Source organism: Bombus flavifrons, chromosome 2 (genome assembly GCF_040668555.2).
Source record: "Bombus flavifrons isolate JBK064 chromosome 2, iyBomFlav1_principal, whole genome shotgun sequence".
NCBI lineage: Eukaryota > Metazoa > Arthropoda > Insecta > Hymenoptera > Apidae > Bombus > Bombus flavifrons.
In genome coordinates, this window is record NC_138443.1 from 1,436,822 (window position 1) to 1,454,092 (window position 17,271).

Sequence of the window (17,271 nt, forward strand, 5' to 3'; positions counted from 1 at the left end):
TGATCTTATTAAAATTATTGTTCTTAATACTAAATACAAGTAAGAAATAAATGATGTATTATTAATACGTATTGAACATAAACTTCACTCACCGACAAAGTAAGCGTTAGTTTTAACATGTTATGGAATTATACCGCAAAAGTAATTTGGATTGAATGAAACAATTAATTTGAATCTTCTCTAACGTATTCATTTATCCTATGTGAGTCAGAACGAGTTATATTTGTTTTCTATAATAAATGTAATCTATAATAAATAATTGTCAATCTGTAAAGTGTTATGTCTTACATGCTCTACATGTATTAGTTTGATACTTTGTATTGATTTTAACTGATTCAGTTCTGTTATTTAATAGCTGATAATGTAGAGTTTTCATTTAAAATCTTAAAGAAATAATTTATGAAATTTTGCGAAGTGAGAATTAGGTGAAAAGTCGACGGCTGCGCTGATTGTCTGACAGGAGAAGGCGAACAAGTCTTTTTTTCTTTAAAACGTCGCAAGACGTTAATTATAATCGCAAGTTCCGTTCTTTCACATTTTTCATTAAACAATGCCCTACCGGCGAAACGAAGTCGCGTGCATTGCGTAACGTTGAAAAGAACGACAAGACAAGATAATCAGGAGGAATGTATACCTATATCTGAAGTTTGAATCTAATTATACGTACGTTATGTGAAGCATCTGTCTCTAACGAAGAATAAAATTAAGACGAAATTACGTAGGTACACCGAATTGAGTAAATCGAACGAGCAACTTTCGAAGATTATTCTTATTCTGAGAGTGAATTGCATTGTCTACTAATTTAGAATCTTTCCTTTCAATATATTTTGATACTTGATTTTTATTCTTTGATATTTTGACATTATGATATTTTCAACTATTTTTTGATCTCTTGATATTTGATACACCATATATATTGAAAATTAAAAATTAAATTAAAAATCTTTCTAAAAAGATAAAATCATGATAATGTAACCACAATCGTCGTTAAAATTCAAGGTTGACATTTTGGAAAGTATTTCATAATTTTAATAGAAGATCTTCCTCCTTTCACTGAACAATCTTCATGTGTTGTTTCCATGCATTACAAAATATCTGACATTTTGGACACTAAAGATTTTCTGTGAACAACATGCGTTGTACAATGCTGACCTAACTCACAGTAAACAGAGTCGTTAAAAGACACCGCTTCTTCTGTTTCCAAGCAGCACAATCGAGTGGGAAAATACACGATTCACTGGTTGTCAATTTTTCAAACGCGAGACAGGCATTACAAGTAACCTGTTAACCTGGAAAAGACGAGTTAACTCGTCGTTCCAATTGCCACTATTTCTAATCCGTTGTAACTAGAATCTGCAATTTTTTAAATGCATAATAATATAACAATATGTCTGAATTACATTTGCAAGAATTGATAGAAACTAAGTTCGGTTTCATTAATTTTGCACCACAGGTTCAGAAGCAATTTTTGATTGAAGAATAACCTATAGTAGTTAAGCTTACGCGATTTTAACGTGTCAAATTATCAAATAAGCCGATAATTGAACTGACAGATTCATATTACGCGTGGTATCTTTTAACTAAAATCAGAGAAGCAACGTTAAATTTGCGAATACATCATGAATAATGCATGTAGTTTCGACATACTATGTAGAAAGTAAAGCAGATTGTATCGGTTTATTCTTTCTTTCGTTTTATTGAATCAATTGATCCTTGAAAACGTAGGTTTGTAGAAAATATTCACAGAAAAATATACTTTAAGAAAGATATATTGAATTAATAAGAGAATTTCATGGGCAGAATCTCTATTTTACGAAAATTTCAACTTTCAAATGTGAAATATCGACTTTATTTTGAACTGAATTCCACTACAGTATTCGTTACACTACTTAGTGTGCAAAACATATCACTATTTAGGAACCATTTCTTTTTAATAAAAACATAAATTTGCATGAAATATGCATTGTCTATTAATAATCGGAAATTTGAAAAATTGATGCTAAAATTCTAGTTCAAACCTGAAGTAAATACAAATTTGCCTTCGTTGAATTGAAATCATATGCATACGACGAGAGTATAAATTGACATCATAAAAAAAAAATTTAATAGTATTTATATTTATTTAACATTGCAGAAAGTTATATACACGTGTAAAGCTTATAGCGGATAATCTGTCGAAATCAAAAGTTAGAATAAGTTTTTCTTCGTGCGTGCATCTCGCAATAATGCCATTACAGTATTATCGACTTGCGTCGCGAATATACCTTGGCATTAAGAATCATGGAATCATTCTACCTTTCCCTTGAAATATTCTCACTAAGTTCGTCGTACTGTTTGTCTGACATTCTCTCTGACCGTGTATATAAAAATAACGGTTCGCTTCTTTACTTTTTTTCTTTCGTTTCTTTGACAGCACACATTAACGAATCACGCACGACGTTTTATTATAGATAAGAAAAAATATAACTGTTGATTTTTATAATTAATCAAAGTTCGACGCTGGGATATTTAGGATTGGAAACGTGTTATGGGATATCATTATTCATGAATATGTATGAACTTGTTATTGTTCGTGATACTTCTATACGCGGCATTTCTCGTAACTGGATCTTGATTATAGTTTTGTCCTAAGTGGCAAGGAAAGAAAAAAGAGCCAAGAGAGAGAAGTTTCTCATGAGCCAACGAGGTCTAACATTATGTGACACGATTGTTTTGCAAATACAGTTACAGATTGTTCGCAGCCTTTTACATACTTCTTTATGCGCTACTGGAATATTAATCTTCTCCAGCTCAGATACTTATCTTGACAAAAACCGTGCTAAGTACTTAGCATAGTGTACTATGTTATGTTATACTTTCTTACATTATTAGTTAACAATAAGTATCTTTCTCGCTTCCTATCGGTACGATGTAGAATGTATATTCAAATATTTCAATGTTGTTTTCAAAAATTCACGAAAATATCTGATAATATAACACTGCAATATTGATCGTATATACGAGTTTTTAGCACAGAACGAGTATTCTAGTTGAATCGAAAATTTATTTGGATTTGCGTCGGTCGAGAACCTGAAATTGAAATTATAATTTCCAGCTTTGGAAACGAGTTTAAAATACGAAATAGAGATTACTAAATTAAATTAAGAAAAATAAATTTCGTATCAAAGATTTGAAAAAAAAAGGATGATAATTATTAAATCGATGATCATTCTTATACGTTGTATGTTAAAAATTATGAAGAAATGGATCCGAGAAATAAAATGGCGACTAAGACTTGAGAAATCATATTCCTCCTATAAATTACATCAGCGATAAAAATCTCAGTCGCTCATACTAGTCATATCCTCCGTGAAACGAGCTTAGATCTAACCTTTTTTGTACGAACAATTTTCCACAATTCATTGGAACATCCGATATCCGGCGACCATAGCGGCATAAAGTGAAGTATAAATCTTGAAACGTACGATTAGAGAAGTGGAAGTAATGGAGACTTTTTCTCAGTAAACGTAAAAGACGTACTCTTGTTTAATAGGCATGCTAAAAATTGCCCCTAACAGCTCGTTGCTCCAGCGTTACGTAAAGCGGCTTGTTAAGAAAACTTTATATGAATTACTGCGAATTTTAAGGTTGAAACACCTGGATAAATCTCGTTGCACAATCTTCTCTTCTTCTTCTTTTTATCGTACAACTCTTGTGGCATATATGAATTTAATATATTCTAGAATTTCATCAAAACATTTCATTGTTATTCTTATGTTATTCTTTTTTTCATTTTATATCGGAGATTATAGTTTGTATGTGTAAGAAGTATTATTCTGAGTAGCAAGATTCTGAGATACCTTAAAATAGAAGTTCTAAATTTCATCCTGCAAGTCATAATTACATATAAAATTCCACCTAATTGAGAATTATTGAGGCTACTTAACGTCAGCTGTTACTCGAGAGTGAAATTATGAAAATATTCATAACGTCTGAGGTACTCCAGAATTCCGGAACAACCGTTAGATGTTAACCGGTATTCGTCTTCTGACAGTCATTATCTACGCGTAATATTTAAAAATGTTCTCTTATTACACACCAATTCAAGACATACTGTATGTCATTAATTAATTTCTATCTCTCAAACATTTGATTTAATTTATCATTTAATTCCCCCGAATTTCATAATACATACATATGATTTTGCAATTACATCCTGCGCTAATTACTGCATCAAATAATTAGAAATTTATTGATGTTAATTAGAAATAAATTGCGGATATACGTACGTATTTATGCAACTTCGTATTTTATGCACAAGAATGAATAGGAAATTGGAATTTAACCGTAGATTTGTTTCATTTATTAAATATTATAACGAATACTTTATTTTGAATATTCATTTTTCACATTTTTACATCTTTTTTTCAACAAGTGCGTAAACATCCGCAATTTCATTGTGAGACTGACTTTGTGAGACGTTTTTCATTGCGTCATTAAGGATCGATTTTCCTTTTCGACAGACGTTAAAGATACGTAGTGTTAAAGCAATAAAATTCTACGGAAGCAGTAATAGAAGCTCGATAGAACTGCTAGAAATAAATAGTCTTGGTATTGCATAAATTTTGATTGACGTACGCGCTATTTGAGCGGCCAGGCGTTATGACGAAGTGTAAAACGTTACAAGGCTCGAATAGTTACGAGTTGGACGGAGAGATTTCGATTGCGTGACAGTCGTATATGTGAGCAATAATTACCGGTAAAACGCAGCACGAAATCAAACGAAATATTACACGCGATGTATTTAAAATGCGGTGAACGTCAATTTCCAATTGTTTGCTTTAGCCAAACAACGACGAGAAACTTATTTTATTTTCGAATTTTCATAAATTTCGTTTATAAAGAAATTTTTGTATAATTCAGTTAAGAACAGTTGTAAACTTGAATGTTGGTATACCAGCTTTTATTGCTGTCTCTTTTAGTCTGTAATTTTACAAAATTTCTTCAATGTTATTATTTTGTAAAAAGATCAAGGTTGTACCTGGATAATTACAGATATTAAAAATTTCTGTCCGGTTAGCTAATGAAGCTGTCTGACGAAATTGTAGGTTGAACTTTTTACTCGTCCATTTCGCAGCGAAAGTGTCGTTGAGAAATCAACTTGGAATCATTTAATTAATCGCGAGCGAATGACTTAATATCGGCCATTCATAAATTTCACTGTAAGAATTTTTAGAAGGAAACGCTTTTTGTCCTTCGATAAATTACTCTTGGAAAACTTCATTTCGGCTGTTCGTTTCCATCATGGAAAAATTTACGGAACGTATAACCTTGGAGCAAAAATATTCTTTGTCTCATTACTATATCCAAGCGATTCGCTATTGAATATCTAGAAGTTAAAAGCTGACTATCATTCATTTACTCGTAGTAGTTAGATTTCGATTTTTATTCAAATATTTCTGGAGAGATATTTCGACACTTAACATAAAGACGCTATATAAAAATGCTATTTTTCATTATTTCATATGTTCACAGTAAAAGTCGTTGATGTGATATATTTAGAGTTGAATTTTAAATGAATTCTGCGTTTGAGAAACGAAAACTCTTATTTGATATGCCGAATTTCATGAAATTTGCGGATGTTCCCTATTGAGCCCTAGTATGTTATCAAATTTTACTTAAAGATCAAAGAATAGTGTTTCAAATCAGATACGATACGACTCTTCCTCTCAAAGAACGTAAACTCTTCGTAGAAGTTGGAAATAAGTAAGTTTAACGAAGTCACGTACGGATAGGGAACATATATCATCGTATTCTCTCCAATAAATCTGTAACTTTTTCCGAACGAAATGTTCGCGTTTGTTAAATGGCCAAATAGAACGTATCCTCCACATTTGGTGAAATTTATCCTCGAATAAAGTGAAATACGACTCGAAAGACGAGGCGACATTCGTGACGCTACCTAATTGTAAAATTGCATTGTACGTATACTATGTAAATTTAGTATTATAAGGTGTTCTAGTTCGAACTTTGAAAGTATGCACAGAGTAAGAATAAAATGAATATTTAGGGGCTTATAATTTTGACCGAGTGAACGGAAGTAAAATAAACGGAAGTTAAATGGAAAATTAAAGAGATACATAATATAGCGTCCTAAAATCAATCTTTTCGATATAAAATCTATTTATAATCATTCAATTGGTATCATAACCGAATCTCTTTATAATACATTAAATGGGGATATTTTCATTCTGCGGGAATATTTTATGAATTGGAAAAAAGAGATTCAAAGCTTTTAGCTGTACAGAGCGGAAATTGAATATTTCTAAAAATCCTCATTCAATAATTAACGAAATGGAGGAACTTTAAGCTTTTAACAGCAGAACGAAAGTTCAATATTTTCAAAAATTCTCATTTAGTGTTAATACAATTTTAATTAAATTTCCTTTCTGATTTGTATGTCGAGTATGTCTTATTCGTGTATATTCGTCTCTCACATAATTTTAATCAAATGTTATAAATTTTTTACGAATTATCGAAGAATAGATTTTATTCAAATATAAAGAAATATAGAGAAATTTTTAATTTTATTCCTTCTTTCAAGACTCATGTACGCCTCGTACATTTGTAGTAACGTAATGGCAGCAGTTACTTTTTAATGATAGAAAATTATAGGATAGTGTGGAAAATAAAGCTTCGCAACGATCGAAAACAAATCGGTGTAAAATATTTTGGCGGAATTGACGTTATTCAAGCAAAGAAACAGGATGATTATTTAATACCGTTTTATAAGTATTACGACACGCGTGTGGGCACGCATAACTTGTAGACAGGATAATTTTTTCTTTTCTGTCAGAAAAATCACCGAAGAAAGTGTGGGAGGCTTCCTCGTTTCCGTTACCACGATTCCACGCATTTATGCGATGTAAATTATAACAGATGCTGATACAAGTCTATTTCTCGACGATCAGGCAAGCATGAATGGACTTTCCGCCGGGAGAACAACTGATTCGGGTCTCGAAATTTCTTATGTAATTGCAAAGAAAGTGTCTCATTACTGAAAATGAATTTTAACTTCTCGTTCTTACAATTCGATTTTTATTTTATACATCGCTAACAACTTTGATAAAATGGTTCCCGGAATTTGTTAATTTCCCATGTTATACGTATCCGAGTGAACCTAACTTTAATAGCAGCTTGTATTCTGTATTTAAAATATATTGTTAGATTGCAGGTATTTATGAAAACTAATATTTGTACGAATATAATTTAAAAAATGGAATTTCGACCAACAATTGTTTTTTCTATTCAATATCATAAAGAATCCTATACTTTGGACATTTCATATATTTTTGCATATTGTGTGTATTTCATGCGTTCTTCGATCTCCAAGTTTTCCAGAAATCCATAAAAAGCTGAACTCTATATAAGACAAATCCAGCCAACTCGTAATTCTGCGCTGAAGATGCGTTTGACGCGTTCCAATACGAGACATTCTCAGTCGAGGATATTGAATTCTCTCTCGTCCAAGCTTTCGACACGTGTACGTCCCGATCGAGAAACGTCGCTATGCAATTAGTCTGTTGTACGTTGTAAGTCTGACAGGGTGTCGAAGCAAAAAGCCAGGAAAACTAGCAAAAAAAAAGAAGCTGCAGAACTGCGTGACTTTCGTAACCGACGTGGTTCTCGGTCAGTGAACGTAACGGTGTTGAAGGTGTGTACACACGATCAAGCACGTTCACGCTGACAGTGTCCTTTCATACTGCAAGTAGCGATGCGCGCTGAAACATTTGGAATCGTATCAAACATTTATACGTGACATGGAGTTTCATGAACATGATTCGATATTTGAAACTTTCGAAGGTCTTGGCAAATCTTGAATCTTGAATCTTGAATCTTGAGTCCTGACTTTTGAAAGTTTAAAGTTTTTCGGAGTTTTAAAGGATTTTGGCTCTTTAAAATTTCGTTAAGTATCGAAAGTGTCTAAAAACTTCGTAGGTTTCAAAGTCACAAGAATTTGATGAGTAGATGTCAAGGCTTTGAATCTCAGGACTTTCAACATTTTCAAAATTTTGAAGATACATCAGTGATGTTGAAGAATTCCAATTCGAGATCGAAACCTTATATGTTCAAAACGTATACAAACTCAAGATTCAACACGTATCAGGACTCAGGAATCTTAAATATCGAAAGTGGCTCGACTTCTTATAATATTGAAAAACTTGGAATACCATTTCGGAATTGGAATTTGAACAAAATTGGAATAATCAACTGTAAGATTCTCTTGTCTAACTCAATTAAGAGAACAGGCAAGGTAACGATGCGAAGAATTTCTTTAATGATTCACATTATCATATGTGATTCATAGATTCGAGAAAAGAAGGAAAAAAGTGATACGCAATCGTGATTTATTCGAACAATTATCGATCAGTGGATGAAAATCAATTGGAGAGATCGAGCATCTGTCGTCGATTGGTGACATCGATCGAAATAAGAATTTGTAACTGCTGTTGACATATGTCGCAAAAATTATTACATTATGCAACTAAATTCTATGATTTTCTCGTTCCTTGTAACGAATGGAGTTTTAGATGTGAGAGGAAACTCGTTTTAACTGATGGTTAAGTAATGAATTTTATGTGTATCGTTGACTTCTGGCTATTGGTGAAATTTAATAGTAGATTCGATAGAGATTGATGAATAGAAATTTTGTTATCGATAATGTCTTCGTCTTTAAGCTTTCCGGGAAATGAATTTTAATTAGTGCTTTAGTAGGTATTTTAGTATAGCTATTTTTATATTAATAGTTACCTAGAAAGATTATTTTTGCTAAATGCTGTTTCATAAAGTAGTTCATAACTACTTGTCTTGCAATGTTCTTAGTAGCTACTTAAGTGAGCGTTAACATTAATTTTTATACTACGGTAGCAGACACAAAATGTTAAAACGTTATACGTAACTTATTAAGATAATTCTGCGAGAGACTGCCAGCATTTCCAAAGCGGAGATAATAGATCATAGCATTGTTCCTTGCATTGATCATAGCATTGTTCAATATTGTTTAAATACCTTTGCTAAGCAAGCAGGAATGAGAGCTTAGCTCACTTGTTATTTTCCGAGATTTTGCAATGATTCCAGGTTAATACAATAGAACTCCATTTACATAAGTTTTATTTATTCGAATGAAATTTTAATTAGTGCCAGATTAAGTGAACTTTCGATTGTTGAATCTATTTATCTAAACGTGAACTTATCATATGAATGGAAGATAATAGATGGTAGGGGAGAATGAACGTACTTCTATTGTATGAACTCCAGTTATATAAACTATTTGTCCTCCGACAAGTTCATATAAAGCGAGTTTTAGTGTACATCGTATTTTGCCTTCGTAATTATCATAAAAATTAAACGTTCATAGTTCCTTGTAATCTAACTTTTACCAAATATTAAGAAGAATATAGGTATAGAACGTTCCTCTGCCAAAATAAGTGGCCTTCAACATACGACGCGAAAATAGGAAGATGCTAAGCGCTTCTTCCATATATTTACAGGAATTAGCCCACGTTTTAAATCGGGACGCAGGCTATTTCAATGGAAACTAAATCGTCTGAAATGTCATGAAACATACATATGTAAACCTGGAAAGATAGTCGGTCTAATTATCTGTCTCAGCAGGAGATCCGGATAATAACAATTGCGTGGAATGCTGGGAAAACTATTACATAACTAACGATAAGTCGGAAATTAACTGCCGCTCAATTTAAAACAGAATAAGAAATAATACTTACAGGCATGATCAAGTAGATAACAATTAATCGTTTTACAATGAAAAACGTACCTTAAAATTCAACAACATTTTATCTATTATCGCAAATCTTATTACAAAAATAATCGGCTAATCAATAGTCATCGCCTGTGAATATTGTCGAACAATTTCTCACAATAGCTATTGCACTTTACGATACTCAGCCACTTTCTATCGCATTCGTAACCACCGGTCGCTCTACTATAAACTCCAATCCCATCTCCAAAGATTACCGTAACACATTGCAACGCAACTCGCGTAATACCAACGACAAAAAGACCAACAAACGATTGCAAATTCCTCGCAACATCGAACTCCTCGATCTCGTTCACTTCGCTTCATCGATCATCCGTTGAAAGAAAACCAAGCCAGATGGTAAAATCTCTTTCTCGAGAAGACGCATAGAGGAACAATAAGAACCGCGCAATGTTTTTGTTTCGCGTGTATCTACATCTACAGAGCAATAATTACGGTTCACAACGGTAGGAGAGGAACGTTGGGTGCCGGAATGCCGAGCGAGAATGAGCGAGAATGAGGAGCGTAGGAAGAGGAAACGCGACGTGAAAAGCATATTATGGCACCGTTGTAGGAGTTGTAGGACACAGGGCCAAAGGACTTTTCACGATTATAAAACATGACTCGGTACTTTTATTGAGAAATTGTTCTCTTTATCGCTACGATCTAAAAAACAAGTAAGAAAAAAACTTCTTAAGCTTGAAGGTGTATTATCACGAATTATGAGCCAAACAAAAATTTCAATGTATGATCTATCTATTATCATTATCATGAATTTTTATGCAACTTAATGTCTTTGCAAATATAATGAAAAAAATCCAAGCTCAATAAAAAATTGTTCTACCTAACAGGTATTACAAAAAGCGTTACACTTTAGATATTTTATATATTTTTTCATATTATGTGGACTCTGTGAAATTTTGCATTTTCAAATTTCCTATAAGTGTATAAAAATGCGCGGTTCAATAACACGGAATAAACAGTTTCATTTATTTAATTATTTATTAAAATCATAAGAAGAGAGCTTTTTATTCTACTGGTTCATAGTGATATATGAAAAGCATCATGGTAACTGAAGCATACAGGAAAAAACTTGTCTCTAATTGCAAGATACAAATCAGATAAGAGATTCTTCTCAACTCATAAAAAGACCATCGTCGTTAGTTTAAGCAGTAGCATTTAAAACACTTTAGTGGAAACTACTTCGCTATCGTATTTTAACGTAATATCGGCTAACTTCTAAACAAATAGTTAAAGTTCATTGTTATGTGGCGATTCGTATTTACATAAGCAAAGTGAATATTTTTTACAATAATGTATATTGAAAATTATTTAATTAGTTAACACGGAAAATATCATCTCTAAAGCATTTCGTGAATAATACCATGTTGCGAAATACCTTAGATATTTTACATCAGAAATTTTCATTTAATTAATTTTATATGAGAAATTGCCCATAGATAGAGAAGGATTAAGAACAGAACGCGAGGAAAATAAGAGGATCGACGCATCGATCGCGATTGCGCGTCTACGTGACTCGATTTCCGCGTCGTAGAAGCGTCCTATAGTCGTCGAAACGCCGTAAATTGTTTAATCGAGGATAATTGAATAGAAAGTCGAAGGTAGTTCAAAGAGTTTGAAGAATTTAAACAAGTGAAGAGGTCTGAAACGACACGATCGTGAAGAGATTTTTAATTCGGACAAATTAACAGAGACGAAGACGGATTCCAACATAGCTCAAAGAAAAAGGAACAGAGATTCTACGTTGATGAAACATTTTTGGCTCCTCACAGTGGATTTAAACGCTACTTTCTTTTTTTCTTAAATATCTCCGCGACAATAATTTAAAAATCCACATATTACGTCCAATCAAACAAAAGTACCAACGAACCCATATCTCTCGTGTTGCTAAGAGTACACAAATTATTACAACATAGACTCGATTATCCAGTTTGGTGAGCCTAGAACTATAGCCTTGACAAAGCTTTGCAGCGAATGGTAAAATAGGTACTGCAATTTTTGCATTTATTCATATCGATGATTGCGAATTCGTCTAGCGTCCTCAAAACTCGATACGCGAGTATCGCGATGCGCGAAATGAATCCAATTTCTGTTGAAATTGAACAATCTCGACATGGGTGTCACGGTAGGCTAGCTCGTATTTTAACGTGCGTTTTCGTAACGTATTTTCGTTTATGATTGAAAATTACTTATTGATATAAAACTCGTTTCAATAATGGATTTAAATCTTTTATTACACTACGATTCTGCGGAAGAAAATATATAAAATGTATATATGAAATAATTATATGCTTAGTTACACTTTTAATAGGGATTTTCTTTTAATCTCCAATACTTAAGTTTCTTTCACTTCCTAAATTTTGGAACGTTCTTTTAACTGTATAACTGTTATAGTTTTATATAAGTTTTATATAAGACGAGTATTCAAAATGGACAGATAATCTCGCATAAAAGAGAAGGAGCTAGAAAGTCGGATGATTAGTAGATTGTCACCTTTGTTAGAACGAAATTTCTCTTTTTTATAGCGAATTTTTATCGAAGAGTAGGGCTGGGAACAAAGCATCAAAGTAGAAAGTCTGACGTTTCCTTCTTCCTTCACCCTTTGAGCGAACGAAAGTGCAACTTTGTTCGGTTGATTGTAAAATTAGCTGTCTCACTATTCCAATCAATACTTGAAAGGCTTACATTTCTCTATTTAACTCACAGATAATTAAAACGTCATTCATTTAAATTCCCGATGGCAACGGATATTTTCATTACTGAAATTTGTGCTTACTTCACGCAACGATAGATTTATTTATCAATTCTTCGTTTCTTGTAGATGCTAACTAAAGAATGTAAAATTACATATGAAATTTTTCATTGATGATGAAATTAATAAAAAATAATAAAGATTAGATGCAAAAGAAAATTACTAAGAATACTGAAATAAATAGCGTTATATCTTTTTAAATTTACCATCTCAGGTTTGATAAAAAATCAATAAACGTTCCAGATGAGCTGTAACTGTCCACTAACGCCTTCAACCGGGCCGACTTTAGCATCAACATGCGGTGGCTCGTCCTTCATGTTGTTCATGGGCCTTCTAGAAGTATTCCTTCGTAGCCAGTGCGACCTCGAGGATCCATGCAACAGGCCACTACCACCCCCTACTGTTAACTCCAGGTAAAATAAAACAAGTTATAAGAAGAGCCTCGAAATTTTGAAGCTTAACTATCGCGAATTATGAGCACGAATTATAAAAAAGATTTCAATATACAAAAAAAGAGAAAACATTTTTAGTTGTTTAATTCTTTATTATAACAGCTTAACCAATAATTCCACAGAAAAGACTGATAAAAGCCATCATAAATAATAGAACGTTTGTCAAAGAGCGATGAGAAAGGTGGTACCTAACGGAGGAGATAATGAACTCATAATTTGTTAAAAATGATCCTTAACTCTTATGACGAGATTGCGTATTTTTATGCAAATTCATATTTTGGAGAATACAATTTAGAAACTAGAACATCGATAGAAGATCGTTTTTCTTGTCGCAATACAGAATACGCTAGTATATCACTATGGCTTCTAACAATATTAAAGTTCTCCAAACAATGCCTTTGACTAATACACACATATATCATATCAAATCCAATTCGTGGAAGCGTGAAAACATATTTCAACGTACTCTGATCACTGTAACCCACATTTGGAATAAAACTCGTTTGAATGTAAGATTTTCTGGAAGCATTCCAGCATCGATATCGCAAGGGAAGGTATATGTACATACTAGAAATACAGTAGGGAAAGTTTCGAAACATATATGCGCGTATCCCTTACGAAAATAAATTTAAACTGTTCCTGAAAATAAGATCATCGATTATGTCTATATGTATGTATATGGTCCAAGTTGCAAGTTTCGAACTCTAGAGATTAAACTCTCTAACTGGGTCACGGTCGAGTGAAATGACAAATTGGTCACGCCTTCAAATGGAGTTGATTCGATAACCCAGAAACTCGTTTCGTTTATCGAAATCAAAAAGAAATCAAAAGAATATCGATTAAAAACTCACAAACACGTATCCAGATATTTTTTCACAGTTATTCCTATGAATACTAAATTAGCATTTTAAAATAACAGAACAGTGACACTTTTATTGTGAAATTTGATTTTAGAAAGGCTAATCGATACAAAACCGATCATAATATCCGATTGTCCATTTTTATTTTATTTTATGTACCACTCGATATTCTGTATCTCGTTAGCGAAAATCCAAAAGGATTCGCATTTCATTTTCCATGCTCCGTTTAACTGAAATCCTTCTGTCAATTTTAAAGCGATATCTGTTTTACGTGTGCGCTTATTCGACTCGATTATATTCGTCTTTTCCACGTGCATATTTTTAGAAAATTATATTGCCCAATTAAATCTATAAAATTAGTATCATCGTAGAAAATCTTTCAAAATATATGACACGGTATGACAATTTTTATTTTAACAACATATTCAAAGTGAAGGAACTGTCATAATTTTTAATTAATCGAATAAATATTCATATAGGTTTCATATAGCCTCAGTTATATTTACGTCCACGTCTAATTCTGAGCTTTTAAAACATCGGAAGAAATTCTGGAATGCTTATTGAAGTCTCTTTACTACATTGTTTTTAAGTGAAACGTCTAAAAGATTTCTCGAGAAAGATAAATATTCGCTTCGAAGAAACTTACGATTGAAATTTCGCTTGGGACGTGAATGACCCAGGTTGCCTACGAAAGGTTAATAAAAATATGAAATTCTGCAAAAATCCACACTCCACTAACAGTAACCTCAGTAATATGGAACAGAAATAACGTTAGGAAAAAGATTTATCTTCGACCAAGACCTCCTATGGCCTTCATTCCGCTCTTTTTTCCTGCTATCTTCTGCTATATTTTTTCGGTTTTCCTTATATGCTTCATAAATTCTTCCTCTTCCCTGTGCCGCGTCGTTTCATTAAACACTCAACCGAGCATCAGAGCGAATCGAAAGAGATTCCGGAAGAATCTCGACGAACGACGAGGGAATAAAATTGCTCGAACAGGAACCAGAATGTCTGGTGATGGTCAAACGACAACGAAGAAAGCCTTCTTAATTGTTACAGACACGGTTCACGTGATATCGTACGGAAACTATAGTCTGCTGTCTGTGTCCTTCTCGGAAGTGAGCATCCATGCATACGTATCCATGAAATTGTAGCGTGTATGTATCCATGAAATTGTAGCGTGTATGTATCCACGCGTAATGGCCCAGTACCATTGTTCCAATGATTCTCTCACGTTGCATCACACCTGCTCCATGAATCTGCGCTTGCAGTTCTGCCGGATGCTCACTGAGGCAACCAGATTCGGTAGTTAGATCCTTCGTGCGGTTTCAAACAGCCGCGAATCCGTGCTCTGAGTTATAGATAATTTGATGAAATTGAAGGCCCGTCACTAGGAACCGTTCGCGGTTAAACGCGAAAGGCAGAATGTGCGACAGATTCTGTGAACCATTCAAATGTAATTAGAATGGAAGTAGATAGAAACGTGACGAAGAAATGCTCGTAAAGCTGAAACTCTAACGAGTTGGAACTCTTCAGTGATATTATTGATCGAATCTTGAAATCGTGTTTTGCAAGGGACGCGAGAACTTTTGGAAAGAAAATCGCTCGTTGTAGTAAAGTAATCTTGGAATTTTGTAATTTTGGAATCGCTAAAAGAAACGTTTGATGCCGGAATGGATGGAAATAAAGCAATCTAGTGTTGATATCTGTATTGTTATTAATCAACGTTGAAAATCAATGTGATTTCCATACGATACAGCAACTTTCAGTAGAATTACTTGAAGCGAGTAACTTTCATTAAATTTTTGGAAATTACTAAAAGAAACTGTTCACTATTAAGCTTTATCGAAATAAAGCAAATTGCTGTTGATATCTGTGTTATTCTTAACTGATGTTTAAGGTCAACCCATTTTTCAAGAGGTGAAATCTTCCAAAGAAATCGAACCATCGAGTGGTTCAAAGAAGTTTTCCATGCTAGAATCGATTAAACGCAGGCAAATTGCTGTTAATGTCCTGAACCCCTTCCCGTACTTTAGCGAGTCAGACTCGCGATGAAGATTTTGGCCCAAACATGAATATCGCGAGTCAGACTCGCGACCAGATACTTGGGCCAAACGTAAACATAACAAGCCGAGCTCGCGGACTGTTTTTTTGCCCGTTACGACTGACTGAATGTTAGTTCCTGTTTACGAGCATCAGTCTGGTCTGTTTCGTCGAACTGAATGGCACGGAAAGAGGTTAATAAGAATTAGCTGTAATACATGTTCATAAGGAAATTCAATAGTAGGAGGTACGATAACTGTAGGATTAAGGTCAACAAGCGAAAGTATACTCGAATCTACAATACCACAGTTGAAAATCATCTGAAGAATAGCTAACGATATTTATACGCGTTTCTCATTTTTAATTATACATCTTGCTTCTTCTCTCATTTTTCATTTTTCTACAAGAAAATCTAAGAAATCTAAAGAATAATTTCATAACTTCCACGGTAATATACAAATTAATGTATAAATAGCACAAGTACTTTCATAATTAAAGCTAAAACCTTTATTCTTAAAAAATTACTTATGTATAATGTAATTTCTAGCAGATACTAATAACTACTTATTGCAAGAAGTAACCGGAAGCCATCGTTAAGTCGAAGAACAAGAGGATTATGAATAATAAATAAGTAATATAATGCAACTTCTGGGTCAATTATATCATCGGTCAGAGAGAAATTTCATAATTTCAAATTAAATATTCTTATTACGCGTACTCGGTTCTCCAAGTGTCTGCCACTGTTCGCCCAGTCCATTGCTTCTCTACGCAATACAACACAGATTTACGCTATTACATACGTTCAGAATACAGAATACAAAATTCAGAATACAATAATAGCAAAGAGTGAACCGTTATTAACCGATTTCCCGTGAGATATATGTCCATCGGTTCATATACATTTAATGAGCTCGTTTTCGCGTTTCTCATGCGTGTCATGAATTACATAACACATTTCTTCTGCGTAATTTGACACAAGATGACACGGGACGACGCAACGCTCTTCTTTCTTCTTAACATATTTTACGCTTGTCGCGTATGAATATGAATAATCTTTTCCATGTTACGATGTACCTACTTGTGCTAGTCATGTAACAGTGTTATCTTATATAAAATTCTTGTATAATACTTGGATTTAAAATTAAACGAATTTCTTTCCAAACTGTTATTCCTGTAAAAATAATAATTAAAATGTACAGCCACTGCTAATCAAATTGTCATCGATACAATATACTGTACATTTGCTATAATTTACTACGTATTTGGCAAAATATTTTTATGCGCATCCCGTTTACATACATAAAATATATTTTTATATTTCATAAATGTTAGGTAGCAGAGTGA

The 17,271-nt window shown here is 33.2% G+C and overlaps 1 protein-coding gene across 5 annotated transcripts in view; it reads left to right on the forward strand.

Moving 5' to 3' along the window:
- The window catches only part of LOC138188727 (glucose dehydrogenase [FAD, quinone]), a 34,234-nt gene that overhangs the window by 496 nt on the left and 16,467 nt on the right, over positions 1-17,271 (forward strand). The window contains exons 1-2 of one of the 5 annotated variants that reach the window (XM_069130770.1): positions 10,993-11,094; positions 12,816-12,985. In XM_069130770.1, coding sequence (XP_068986871.1) covers positions 12,816-12,985 — 170 coding nt within the window. In that variant the 5' untranslated portion in view covers positions 10,993-11,094. Of the gene's footprint in view, positions 1-10,992; positions 11,095-11,171; positions 11,807-12,815; positions 12,986-16,088; positions 16,175-16,551; positions 16,596-17,271 lie in introns of those variants that run through there. The other 4 variants (XM_069130780.1, XM_069130765.1, XM_069130787.1 and 1 more) reach the window with 4 other exon arrangements.